Source organism: Mesoplodon mirus (genome assembly GCF_964341445.2).
Source record: "Mesoplodon mirus genome assembly, chromosome: 17".
Taxonomy (NCBI): Eukaryota; Metazoa; Chordata; class Mammalia; order Artiodactyla; family Ziphiidae; genus Mesoplodon; species Mesoplodon mirus.
In genome coordinates, this window is record NC_138993.1 from 2,753,217 (window position 1) to 2,767,291 (window position 14,075).

General features: G+C 40.2%; 1 protein-coding gene across 1 annotated transcript in view; it reads left to right on the forward strand.

The window, feature by feature from the left end:
* Window positions 1-9,553: 9,553 nt before the first annotated feature.
* Window positions 9,554-14,075, forward strand: part of TNFRSF19 (TNF receptor superfamily member 19) — a gene marked incomplete at its 3' end in the record, with an annotated part of 69,174 nt that continues 64,652 nt past the window's right edge. The window contains exons 1-2 of the mRNA XM_082602420.1: window positions 9,554-9,655; window positions 12,147-12,257. Coding sequence (XP_082458546.1) covers window positions 9,587-9,655; window positions 12,147-12,257 — 180 coding nt within the window. The 5' untranslated portion in view covers window positions 9,554-9,586. The remainder of the gene's footprint in view (window positions 9,656-12,146; window positions 12,258-14,075) is intronic.

Here is a 14,075-nt window from a genome sequence, read left to right on the forward strand (position 1 = left end):
CCGGCCCGGCGGGAACTGGGGAGCGGTAGGGAGGGCACTCGGAGGATGTGCCAGCAGCCCGTAGACGCAGTGATGGGAAGGGCCCCTCTCACAGCCCTGGTCAAGGGTCTCATGCCATTTCATGGAACAGAAATTTAGCTCATACACTCTTGAGGATGACGTTTGGAAGCATCCAAATACAGCGATCTGTTTTGATGGTAGCGAGCTATGCGTCACACCTGCAGTTACCATTGTAAGAAATCCAGATCACTTTTTTTTTTTTTTGCATTTTAATAAAAGGACTCAATTTGCAAACAACAAAAAAACATAAGCATTGTTCGATATTTCTTTAATTGAAACAGTTTAACAAACTACTTATGAATGGGTGGTTTTTACTCCAATGACAGTTTTCCTTTACTAGAAGACGATTTCTTTATATAAACAGGAAACAGTTATTGTTAAACATGACTTCCACAAACAGAAGGATTTATTTTAATATGCTGTTATTTCATGACCAGATACTTGTATGCCAAAGGGAACATTATATTGCCTTCGTTCAGGATTTACTCCATATGCTTTCTGTTGTACAGCTTCACCTTAGGTGTAGTTTTAAAACATGTTTATTTCAAGCACTGCTTATTATCTAATTTAAACATATGTAGCTAGAGGGGGTGAGAATAGAGTCCTTCCCTGGAAGACAGTTTTTGACAGTTACTCACAGAGATGTCGGTACTTAAAAAGAGTTTTTCTTCGCATAATATTTATCAAGTTCTGAGAATAATACAAAACATAGAAATACAATTTCATTTTGAAAATACTGCCTTGACATGAATACATAGTGCATTATCATGAGCTCTATGTTTATTCCTTTATAACCCATGGAAGTGTCTCATGACATATACTTTGTTACTGAGGCCACATGGCTTTATTAGCTTTGGAATGTTTTTCCATACTAAGTGCTAGCTCTAGGATGTTGTGTTAGCATTTTCTGGGACATTCATAGAAGTTATTTGTTTCTTTGATGGGGGTATTCTTAGGCTCTGAGTCCAGGCTGGATTTTGAATTTGAAAGGTAAGGACATAGGAAGACTTTTTATGCACTTGAAATTGTAATGTAAAGTGCCTTTCCTATCCAGAAGACTTGAATAAGGAACACTGCTAAATTTAAGTAACCTTTAAGAGGCTTTTTAAAAGAACAGAAAAATTTTTTTTACTTTAGATGGTCATCAAATTTAATTTATATATAATATGTTTGTACATACATGTAATAATCACATGCTATGCTTAAGTGTTAATTTAATTTACTAGTTGTAGCTCTAATATATGAATCCAGGGTATGTTGGGGACATTTGAAACCTAAATGAGGAATTCTGCTAACATGAGGAGAATATTCTTCTCCTTTTTCACCTATTTAAATCTCTGAACCCAAGCTTAGCCCAATCCTCTGCAACCAGTTCAACCATTCAAAATATAACACAGCACAAAAAAACTGAAGGCATCTTTAATGAAGAAAGCCAAGTCCTCTTAAATCTGATGAATCAATATTTAAAGTCAAGCATTTAAAAATCTGGAAAAGGCCAGCATGCTCTATCTGTTGACAACAGGTTGAATAAGAATACCCACCTCGAATAAATGTACACCCCAAATAAAGAGACAGCTGCTTATGTGATAAGAGAGCCAGGAACAGTTAAACAGTTCAAGGCGTTTGTCTCATGGCAGCTGATTCTTAAATGTTCATAGCCTTTCTAAAATGACCTTCTGGCTGAAGAAAAAGAACAGTCAAGCAGTAGAAACGCAGTTTCCTTTCATGATTTACTGGCTGAGCAGTGAATTCATTCATCGTATTTTATCTGTCTCAAATGTTTACATTTAAAAGTAAGATGTTTAAACAGTATTGGGTTATCGTCTAGTCCACACGTCACAGAATGGGTACCTTTTAAATTGACGTTTTAAGACCTGGGTTTTTAAAAAGAGAACAACCAACCTCAGCAATTATATAAGACAAAGGAGCTTGTCTACCTCAAGATTAGATGTTATTCAGCCAACTCTTCCCGTCCGTCTGCTCAGATGGCTCTAATCTGAGGAAATTCTAACAGAATGGAGGCCTCTTATAATGGAGAACACTACACATGTTACAAAGAAGGACTCTGGAATCTATCCAGGCTTCTAACATAAAACTTTAAACAGCTGTGTTGTAGACATTACTATGCACGATTCTCTAGAACAGACTGTGCCGATGCTTGGGGTCCCCCAGACCTTGATGCTACAATTGTCCTATTTGTATTTTAGGGTCGAGAAACATTTGTGAAGTGGGGGAAGAGCACACTAGTTACGAGACGCTCGTTGATTGAACATTCTGAGAACACTATGACTGATTTTCCTAAAGCAAAAATGATAACATCTACAACTCAGAGAAATGAAAAGAATTAGTCTCAAAAAACCGTATCCCAGGTTAAGTTCTGTTGAAAAAAATTATAGGAGCCTGACAGTGACTGGCCCCTAATGTTTTTGAACTTTGGAGGAATTGAAGATATTGTATTTGGCAACAGAACATTTTAAAGCTTGTAGAGTTTTTAGTAGAAGATAGTTCTTGACTTGAAAAGGGAAATCATTCTCATTTCCCAGCCAACAACAATATGTATATTTTTATTACTGCATACCTTCGTGAGCTTCCTAGGCTACAAAAAGGGCTGCCAACCCTACCATGTAGGGAGAACAGTTTTCAGGATATAGTGAAATTGAAGACGAAGATAAACAACAGTTAGAGGCTAGGGGTTATTGCCCCGTTTGGAAATAGCAGTACCCTAAATTTCTAATTAATTTTTTATTCTCTTCACATATGGGACTGACATTATTCTCAGCCATTTATGGTTCTGTTCCACCATTAAATGTAAAAGGCTGTATGTGTGGCATTGGCGTCATTTCAGTGCTGATTTTGTAAATTGTAAGCCTGCCAGTGTACTTTAATGTTGATTTCTTTAAAAATATTTCAGCTTATTGCATATTGGAAAAATGTATGAGTTGGTTGTAGCTTCATGACCTAATGTTAATACAGTTTTGCTAGATGAAAATGTTTACATGTTGCATGCCCTGTGTGCTGAATAATAAATCAAATGGCTTTGAAGGGATGGGGGGGAGGAAAGAAAATTAAGCAACTTATTCTGAAACGAATTATCCAGATTTTTTTAGTTATTTCACATTCATATATTTTGGTCATTTATAAGATCACAAATAAAGACTATTCTCAAAAAGGTTACTGAATTGTTAAAATTAGAAAGATACATACCAGATCTTCCTCCTTGGTGATCTTTGTCGATATTATAGCCCTATATTCAGAAATGGGGTCCTCACCTGAATTGTGTGCTACCACCATCACTTATAGTTCAAGCTCAAACTGTGGTTGCACAGATTTTTTCCCCTATATTATTATTATTTTTTTTGCGGTACGCGGGCCTCTCACTGCTGTGGTCTCTCCTGTTGCGGAGCACAGGCTCTGGACGCGCAGGCTCAGCGGCCATGGCCCACGGGCCCAGCTGCTCCGCGGCATGTGGGATCTTCCCGGACCGGGGCACGAACCCGTGTCCCCTGCATCGGCAGGCGGACTCGCAACCACTGCGCCACCAGGGAGGCCCTCCCCTGTATTATTTTATCCCTTACAACAGCCCTAAGGGTAAAAATATTATCCCTAGCTAATGAATTTCTTCATTAATTCAGCATCTGTTGGGCACATATTTTGGGTGAGTTACCGTTCTAGAGGGAAATCGCAGTTCTTGTCATGAAGTCCTCAGACCCTAACTGATGGTAAACTCACATGGCTTGGTTGATGATGAATGAAGGAAGGTTGCCCCCCTGTGACAATAGGGAGGAGTAGGGACTGCAGCACCAGACGCCTGTGTTCTTCTATGGACGGGACAACAGGTGCTCAGCTGTAGCTCATGTTGCCTTAATGTGGGACTCATGGATGCCAGGCTTTCTAATTTTTCAGGAAAATGCTTCATTTTTAATATTGAAAACTTACTTTTAAAATTAAATGCTGTACTGACAGAAGGAAACAATGCATCCTGGCAAGATGCAATACAAGAGCTACAAAGAGAGAGAAGGTACCAGATAATCATCCTGTGAGACAGAGAGATATCCAGGGTGCTGTGGAAGCACCGAGGAGGGTGCCCGTGCCAGATTTAGGGAGATCCCGGTTTGACAGGTGCAGGGAAGGCACGGTAGAGGAGGCACAGTGTATAGGAGAGCCCCAAGGCAAAAGAGGGGGCGGCAGTGGAGGGACCTGCAGGTTGAAGCAGCCACCGCGGTTCAGATCCCGGGGCTGCCCCTCCACAGCTGCTCCCGGAAACCCTGAGCTTTGCCTGGTGACGCACCAGCCCAGGTCTTCAGGATCTGGACGAGGAAGGGAAGGGGGCTGCACTTCGTTTCAGCATCTGTTGGATTTACCCCGTCTGGAGGCTGGCCAATTAGGATGCCTACCTGTTAGCTACCATTCATTAAGATGAGCAGGCTAAGCGGGTTAACTTGATAAGCAGCCACTTTCTCTGCTGCTTAACAGAGTGTTTGCCAGCTCTGTGCTTTGGGCTCCTACCTCTTCTTTCTTGCTTGCCTGGTTCTCCTGACACCTGCTTGCATTTGCTGTAGAGCAGATGGTGAGGCAGGAATGCCACACACCTAGATTCCTGTAAACCAGCATCCTTGGTCTTCTCCTGATATTTAGGCAAACTATGAAAACCCTTGTGGGCCCATTGTACATAGTCTCGTAATGTGTGTATCTTGTGCTTGACAAGCCCTCCCCCAAATAAAGAGAACACGGAATTCCATCTATAAAAACATTTCTTTACCTTGGCCAGACCCAGAAGTTAAAAGCAATTTCAGTAAATACCTTTTTATGGCCTTATGTTTACTTTAAATATTATTACTTAAATGCTTGTTATTTCATTAACTTTTCCTTCTTTTTATGAATGCCAAAGCATTTCATAAGGTATTTCATTTGTTTCCAGGAAGTTCAAGGTCACGCTTATAACACTGCACCGGCTAAATTGTTTATTTCTAAATAGTCTGTGGCCAGGTGGTATGAAAAGTCTCTGCAGCCCTGCTTAGCTGGGAGTCCCTGCAAAGCACACCTTTGCGGCATCCTCCCCCAGATGGCACCACCTCCTTTCAGGCACCTAATAACTGCTTCATCAGAGTTGGTGTTCATTCAACGTGTTATGTGGTTACATAGCTTTGTTCGTGTTGACCAGTTGGATGTAGCCCTACTGTGCTAAGTGGAAGGGACTTGGATGCTCAGCGCGGTGGGTACAGCCCTGAGTCAAGCTGGCAGAGCGCCAGGGCCCTGCCTCGGGGTCACCAAGTGTGAATTTGCTTTGGTTTCCACTGTTTCTGGTACATGTGTCCTTCGGCCCTCAGCGTTCTCCCCATTGTGTGGGGATAAAGATCTACTTTAGAGGGTAGGTAAGGAAAGAAGCTGTACTTCTTCTAAGGCGCTGACACAGTACTTGATACCAGGAACGCTAAGTTCACACTGACCCTGTGCTCAGTCTTCGAACGCCTTCTGCAGCCTCGGTCCAGAGGTCTGGAACGCTACCTGCCCCTCGATTGCGACTGTCTGCATCATGTCCCACATTTGTCCAGAAGGTCGCAGCCTTCAGGGACTCTCACACACACTGGACCATTTGCCCCTCAAGGACAATATCACTAACAGTGGCGGCCACCATTGCTAACGAGTATTGAGCACTTATTCTGGGCCAGGAACAGTCACTTCTTCCAGCTGTTAAGCTCCCTTATTCCTCACAGCCGTCCAGGAGGCGGTACTGTCACGACGCCCAGTTCAGAGAGGAGGAAACAGACTTGGGTCAGGTCCACAGCTAGTAAGTGATGCTCCCAAGAACAGCAGGAACCACGGCAACATCAGCAGCCATGAGCTCTTACTCTGTCCCAGGCCCTGGGCTACGCATCTTACCTGCATTATCTCAGCGGACCCTCAGCACACCCCATGAAAAGGGGTCTGTTTTTGTCTCTGTAGATGTGTGGTCTCAGAGGGACTTTGCTAAGAAATGGGACTGAAAACCCAGGTGTTCCGGTTGCCATTCCTGTGACCATTCTCAATAACGCCCAGGCTGTTTTCAGTTATGGTGGGTTTACCTGTGGAAGACTATTTGAACTTGGCCTTTATATCACCCTGATGGCTCTCAGGATCACCCACCCAAGTCTAAATTACATCTCAGCCTCTTGGTATAAAAAGCCAGGTTAAACAAGAAGCCACAGAATACAGAAGTGGCGTATTTCAGTGACACAGTTGAATCCCCAGCTCCCAGTGTAAGAAATTTTCTGTGAAGAACTGCTTGCGTTTTTTTTGTTTTGTTTTGTTTTGTTTTGCGGTACGCGGGCCTCTCACTGTTGTGGCCTCTCCCGTTGCAGAGCACAGGCTCTGGACGCGCAGGCTCAGCGGCCATGGCTCACGGGCCCAGCTGCTGCGCGGCATGTGGGATCCTCCCGGACCGGGGCACGAACCCGTGTCCCCTGCATCGGCAGGCAGACTCTCAACCACTGCGCCACCAGGGAATCCCTGCTTGCGTTTTTTAAGCCAATTAGGATTTTAAAAAATACGTCACTATATCATTTAATCCTGTGTCCTAATCTAAGGCACTGAATGCCTTGAGAAGGCAATAAGATTTTATATAAATCTGAAACAGAATGTTTATCCTGTTCACCACAGAAGAATTAGATCTGTTACGTGCAAACAAATCTCAGGTGTTTTCCACAATGTAGTTTTCATTGTTTTGTGCTTCTTCATTCACTTAGTTAATTCCGGAAATGTTCACTGAGCACCTTTGTGCTCGACACTGGGAACACAGAGAATTCTAGGTGTGATCCTAAAATTGAATGCTTTAAAGGAACATTCAATCTGGGAGTGAAACTGACCTGCGATGTGATGGGTCTTGTCCATGGATGTGGCAAGGGCTGTGGAGCCCCAGGGAGCACCTCTCTTCACTCTGCTTGGCTGTGGACCGCATTCAGCAGAGTGAGAGTTGAGCTGGTTCCCAGAGGGACCCAAAAAGTGAAAGGCTGTCCAGACCAAGAGGGCAGGATCAGGGGTGTCCAGAAGAACTGTGGGTATCGGGGTATGGCTGAGCTGGGCGGGCAGTGAAAGCAGTGACCCGTGATGGGACCGGCAGGCCGGCCGGTGAGATTATACAGGGCATAGGTGCCGGGCCGAGGAGTTCAGAAGATAAATTGCAGGGACAAACCCACCTGTACCCCTGGAAATTTAGGTGAAGCAATGCTCCTTTTGTATTTCCCATTCAAACTACTCAATTTAGCATGTGTGTTGGGAAGATAAGACAAATCAGCACATTGGATCTAGTTCCATTAATTTTTTTCTACCCTGTCATCTAAAAAAAACTCCAAATCTTTGTGATGCAAAAATCATAGTACACTTTGTTCAAATTTTCTCCTTTTTTTTGGTAGTGTATATGTGGTTTTTATCTCATCATCTTTTTTAGTTTATAAACTTTCAAAAAGGATCATGTTACTTACCTTTTTTTGCCCCAAGAGCACTATACGTATATTTTTTCCATTATTAATGAAATATTTACACTACAAAGATTTTTTTAGGGTAAAGAGGGTAAAAAATTCACCTGGATCGCCACAGTATAAACCTAAACCATTGATAATATGTTGGCATATTTATTTTTGTACACACAATGGGTGTATCTTACAAAGTCAGAATCGGAGCACCATGACTTCTAGCTTGATGTGCCTTTACAAGGAGATGCTGCAGGGTTTGTGTGCCTTACACAGTAATCTGCACCTTATCCCAGGAGAGTTTTCTGTGTAAACTAGATGCTCGACTATCGACCGATTATGGACAGACTCTGTCGATCTCTTTATTTCTCATGTTTTATGTAAATGCTTTGGTATTTATACCCTCTTTTCCATATTAGTTTACTTCCAAGTAGATTTTATATTTCTTACTTTTAAAAGATTAACACATTAAAAAAAACTGAAGACCCCGCTGGGAAAGAGATAGCCTAAAGCATACCTTTCAGGGAATGTGATTTTATCTTCTGACCCCAATGCTGTGTCTACACAGCAGCAGGTTGCATGGTTGGGTAATTGCTGGATGATTTTGAGATATGCAAGGGGAAAAAAGCTATGACCAAGAAGCTGGAAAAGCAAAAAAAAAAAAAAAAAAGCCGTTTGAATTCACTCAAAACGGGTCTTTCATTCAGCCAAGCTTAGAAATGAGTTTTCATTGCCCTGGTGGTTGGACCTGCTGGGGCAGCTGGGATGACCACCTGGGTTGGTTTCCAGGCGGGGGTGGGGTGCGCCTGGGCTGGCTGCTTGGTCCACAGTTAGGGCAGCAGCCTGCTCAGCCCGCTTCCTTTGTTGTTACTGTTGCTGTTTTTCTTGAGCTCTTTGGTTCTGGTTCTCTGCTCTGGTTTCTTTCCAATTAGTCAGGTTATCTGCTCTGGGTTTCTGTTAAAGAGAAACTGAACCATTCTTTCTCTGTCTGATCGATGGAGCAACCAGGTGAGTCTTCACTTTTTAAAAATTTTCAAATAAATCTCTTCTCTTGACATTGAGTGAATCTGTAAAACAAAACAAAACAGATTCGTTTCTACACTTTCGATCACTCCTGGTAAAGATAAAGAGGCTTAGTTGATCTTTTCTTGAAATGTCAGCATAGTGCCTCCAATTCATCACTTGTAAATGATTTTTAGATGGTTTTAAATAAATGCTCATTTTTCTGCTAGTAGGTGATTTGCACTGCACTGGTCTGGGGAAGAGCTCACAAATGCCAGATGTTAGCTATTTCTGCTTCTTAGTGGAGCTGAAGGCCCAATACCCAAGCACACAGTTTTTATTAAACGGAGCAGGTTGTTTTCAGGTGTATGTGACACGGGGACATTGGAGCCACCCACCTGGGTTTGCATCCAGCTCTGCCTCTCACTGGCGATGTGACCTTGGGCAAGTGACTCAGGCCTCTCTGAGCCTCAGTCTCCCCATCTCTAAAATGGGGATAATGACAGTATCCACCTTCTAGAGTAGTTGTGAAGATGAAATGAGTTCTGCTCAAAATAGTACCTGGCATGGTGTGCTTAGCATGTGTTAATTGTTATTTTATCATTGTTATCATCCTGTATGACTAAACCAGTATAAATGGAAGGTTTCTATAAGTCACAGTTTTAATGTAATTCTCTGCTGGGTGAAGTCGACTGGACACTGTAGAGACTTGGATAGAAAGAAAATAAAGGCATGTGTAGCCTGGGAACTCAGAGCCAGCAGGAGTTTTGTATATACTGTGTAGGTAGACAAAGCTTCAATTCTCATAACCTAAATTTGTAAAGAATTAACATCGTATTTGTCTATGGTATCCTTTTAAAAGGTGATTCCTTTAAAAAAAAATAGTGTTATGTTTTACTAACATACTAAATAATATTATGTTTTACTAACATACTAAATAATATTATGTTTTACTAGTGTATATAGTAAATGGTAACATTGTATAGTAAATACAGAATGCAGTCACTCATGTTATTAATGTTAACTGTATCTTCTTATCTTTTAGAACTCTTCAACCAGAAATACATTTAACGAGAGCGATGGCTTTCAAAGTGCTACTGGAACAACAGAAAGCATTTTTCACGGTTGTAGTTTTACTAGCCTGTTTGGTAAGTCAGCTCTTTACTTTCATAGTAATGTGGGGAAAGAATTCATAGAACTAGTACCCAATCTAGTTTCTATTTCTAACCCCATATCTTAAAATTTTCTTTCAAATTCATTTTATCATTGTTGAACTTAATTAATAAGTCAGAGGTTGCTGTTGGGTCTTGACTTTTGTAACAGTGGTCGCAATTATTTATTTAAATCTAGATGAAATCATAAAACCACAGCATCACTCGTTGCTGCATGATAGTGATGCTCCACTGAGTTTATAGGCAGGTGCCTCTCACAGCACAGCCTAACAAGACCTTAGATTCTAGTTTGGAGCCCATGACTTAACAGTTTGTGAAAAATTAGGAATCATTTCTTAAATGCTATTGTTTTATATAGTTATTTATATCCTTCTTGGTTTCAAAAAGCATCAAAGACAGATGGAGAATTGTAACGTTTGAAAGCTTTAGCACAAAACATCTATGAAGGTGTTCAAAAGAGCTACTGAAACATTTAATCTGGAGATGCAGTCATGATCTACAAATATAAAAAGAATTATTTACACTGAAGACAGTTCCTGAAGTCTTCTTGGAAGACAAAGACTACTTCTTGGAAGCAGTCATGATCTACAAATATAAAAAGAATTATTTACACTGAAGACAGTTCCTGAAATCTTCTTGGAAGACAAAGTAAGAGGAAATGGGGTCAGATTGGAGTCTGACATGCAGATAGATGTAAGGAAAACATCCCTTCCTTGAGTTGAGGTTGTTAAACATTGGAAGAAATGGTCCGCAAGAGAAGCTGTGGCATTTCTCTCTCAAAGTGATGCAGTGTCTTTGTGGTGGAGGGGAATCTCCTCTCTCCCTTAAATAAAACCAAACTCCTCTAAGATTGGTTGTTAATGAGGGTTAAGAAAGGTGGGAGGTGATTACTAGACTTTTAGCCCCAAATCATGGTTTCGTCTTGAACCCCACCTTGGATTCTCCCTCCTGCCTGCTCTAGAGGTTAAGGCTGTGATTTTATTTAAGGAGGTTGGCTGACTTCATTATAGATATTTGCTTCAAGGTGGAGGCAGTTTGTACTGAACAACCTCCCATTGTTAGAACCATCAAAAACCATTTCTGTGCACTTGTGCCATGGACATTACACACACCAGTCTCTGTTCCCCCAGTGCTTTCTAAGGTTCTCAGTTTTCCTTTAGGGAAACAAAATTGTGTCAATAGTCAGGAATGTTACTGAGGGAGTCCCTGCTTGATGCAAGAGTTTGAACTGAATGTTGTCACCAGTCTGAGATTCTGTTAATATCAACATTTTTAATGAAATACCATCTGTTAAGAAGCAAATATACACACTTTTGTAAGATGGTGTGTATAAGATGAACTTACATTTTTAGGTAAAATAAGAAATAAAGACTATATCTTGAAAATGACTTACAACCTTTGTTTTTGCTAAGCAGATAATCTTTCCATTTAAGTCCTATGCTGTGAACCAAAGTTTATTGTTAGGACATAGACAACAGACTTGTGGTTGCCAAGGGGGAGGGAATGGGGGAGGGATGGACTGGGAGTTTGGGGTTAGCAGATGCAAACTATTACATATAGGATGGATAAACAACAAGGTCCTACTAGATAGCACAGGGAACTATATTCAATATCTGGAGATAGACCATAATGGAAAAGAATATGAAAAAGAATTTATATATATGTATAACTGAATCAATTTGCTGTACAGCAGAAATTAACACAACATTGTAAATCAACTATACTTTAATTTTTTTTTAAGTATATTGTTAGGTCCAATTTAAGTGGCAAAATGGCAATCAGTAGGAAAGTAAGTTCATGTTTACAGGACACTTTTACTCTGAAGCGTTCAGAGAATTGGGCCATTGTTATTTTCATCATTATCAGGAATTTTACTGATCTCACGATTGTCAGAATTTTTTGAATGATGAACTGTAAGTAAATGGAATTCAGCTGAAAAACTTCTACATCAAAGCTGGGTATCAGATATGTCTAAAGGATAATAGCAAAGTTCTTGGGACTATATATGTATTCCATTTACTTATTTATTCAACTCATTATGGGTGAATATGTTTTCTTAAAGAGCAAAAATAAAATTCTTGTATTCAAATTTTTTCAGGTTGCAAAAGGACCTCGGTCTCTGCCTAACTGTTCTTTTATACATCTTCTTACTTAGAAAAGATAGCAGTTTCTACCTATGTTCTTGGGCACTCAGAAAAGTGTCAGAAGAAGATAGCAGTTAAATCCAGAAAAAGAGAACTCTCATTCAAGGAATACAGAGAGGAATCAGCCTTGTTGATTTCATTGTTCCACTGACTTTTCCAGAAAGTGGTTATTCTTCCTAAAGTGAAAACTGAGTTGGCCTCACTCTGAATTAATGTTTACATTCAGTGATTATGTGAATTAACACTGAAGATACTGTTCCTTTTTTGTGAAAAATAGAATTAACTTCCCTTAAGATAACGTGTTGCGAAACATTTTTTTTTAGGCATGTAGAGTGATCTGTGAAACAGGAGACTGTGGACAACAGGAATTCAGGAATCAGTCAGGAAACTGTGTTCTCTGCAAGCAGTGTGGGCCAGGCATGGAATTGTCCAAGGTAACTGTCGGGTGTGTGGGAAAGTTGTAGATCTATGTCTTTAAAATGCGTTCTTTTCAGCTAAATTCTTTCAGTTAATGACTAGTGAAGATTTCTTGGTTCGTCATGTCCCTTTAGCCAAATATTGCACAATTCCCTTTTCAATACATTCGATTCATGTGTCTTACTGAGATAAATAGATTCTAATAACCGTAATTCAATAAATGTCATTGTTGTGTATAATTTAGTGTTTATTGTATTTTATTGAAAGAATAGAATCATTAAACAACAAGGTCCTACTGTATAGCACAGGGAATTATTCAGTGTCCTGTGATAAACTGTAGTGAAAAAGTATATGAATAATGGGATCACTTTGCTGTACAGCAGAAATTAACACAACATTGTAAATCAACTATACTTCAATAAAATAAATTTAAAAAAATAGAATCATTAAGGTTTATTTGCTTTAATTAAAAAGAATCAGCATTCTACTAAAGATTTAAAAATAAAGCATTGATAACAGAAAATGGTAATAATACTATTTACTGGGCCTTCTTTTTCTTAAAATTAAGGTTACAATTACTAGTCAAGAAAAACAGAGCCCAGCAGTGTCTTAAGTAACCAGGCTCCAAGGTCGCAGTTCTTTTCCAAGCCAGAGTTTTGAACATTCCTTTGACAGTGCCAGTATGATTATTAATTTTCCCACTTTGAGTATATGCTACTCCCAGGAGCGTCTTAAGTGTATTCATCTCCACCACTGCTTGTGAAGCAGCTGTGTTCCAACGGGGTGGATTCAGAGTTCTCGGTGTTCCTGGGCACTTCTTTGTTGTGAGCATGTTCAGAGCTGCACATGCATTTGCTTTATTTTCTGACCTTTTGAAGACGTTACCAGTTGTGGACAATTGATGTATCGTTTTGTTCTAAAGAATGCACCAAGGTCTTCCTGATAGAAAAGGAACAAAAGATGTGTCTTTTTATTTTAAGTGACTTTTCAAAGAGAAGTCCTTTCCCCTACAGTCCGCTGTTCTCTGAATTTGAGTCTTGTCATTCATAGATTTTTGATCGATGATCTGCAAACAGCAGGAAACAAAGAATTATGCATTCCACAAGTGATTCCTGGTGGATGGCCTCTCTGGGTGTTGTGTTTAATATGTTGGCTTTCAGCTTCTTGCGCCGTCCGCTTGGAAGGAACTGGCTGAATTTTGAACTCTGCGGTGTCTAGTTGCTGAAGCACCCTGGCCGATGTTTTTTAAATCCCTGTGGATTGTAGTAACATGCGTTTTCAGACATAGGTTTTGCTCTGTTGGATGTAAAAAAGTCCTTTATAACAGCAGGCCTGCATATCTAGGATCTGTCAACAAAGTAGTTAAGAATGCAATTGTGCCCGGGAGGAAAACAGTGATGTTTCTACCCCTCAGAGTTCTTTTGTCAAATCTCTGTGAAAATATGAATGAATCACAGATTCGAAGAGATGAGTGAATCATTTCTAAGGAATTGCTCCCTAACCTTCATCCTTTATCTAGAGAATGAAGATGAAGGTTCTATCAGCTTGCAGTATTTTTCTTTAAATCCATCCTCTGAGATTATCTGATAAGTTTCTGTATTTCATAATTTCCCACAGATATCCATAAGAAGTATTTTTCATTAGGTAGTAATTTTCCGAGTATTGCAGTAGCTGTCCAACTTTATTGGAGCAACCAAAAGGAAGCAATCTGAATAACCCTGCCTGTGTGTACTTATTTTAGTTATTAACATTTATGATCATTTTCCTCATAAAAAAAAAGACCAGGACAAAAAATTGAGTGAGAAAGAGTAAAAGTAAAGGTAACGACGCCACTG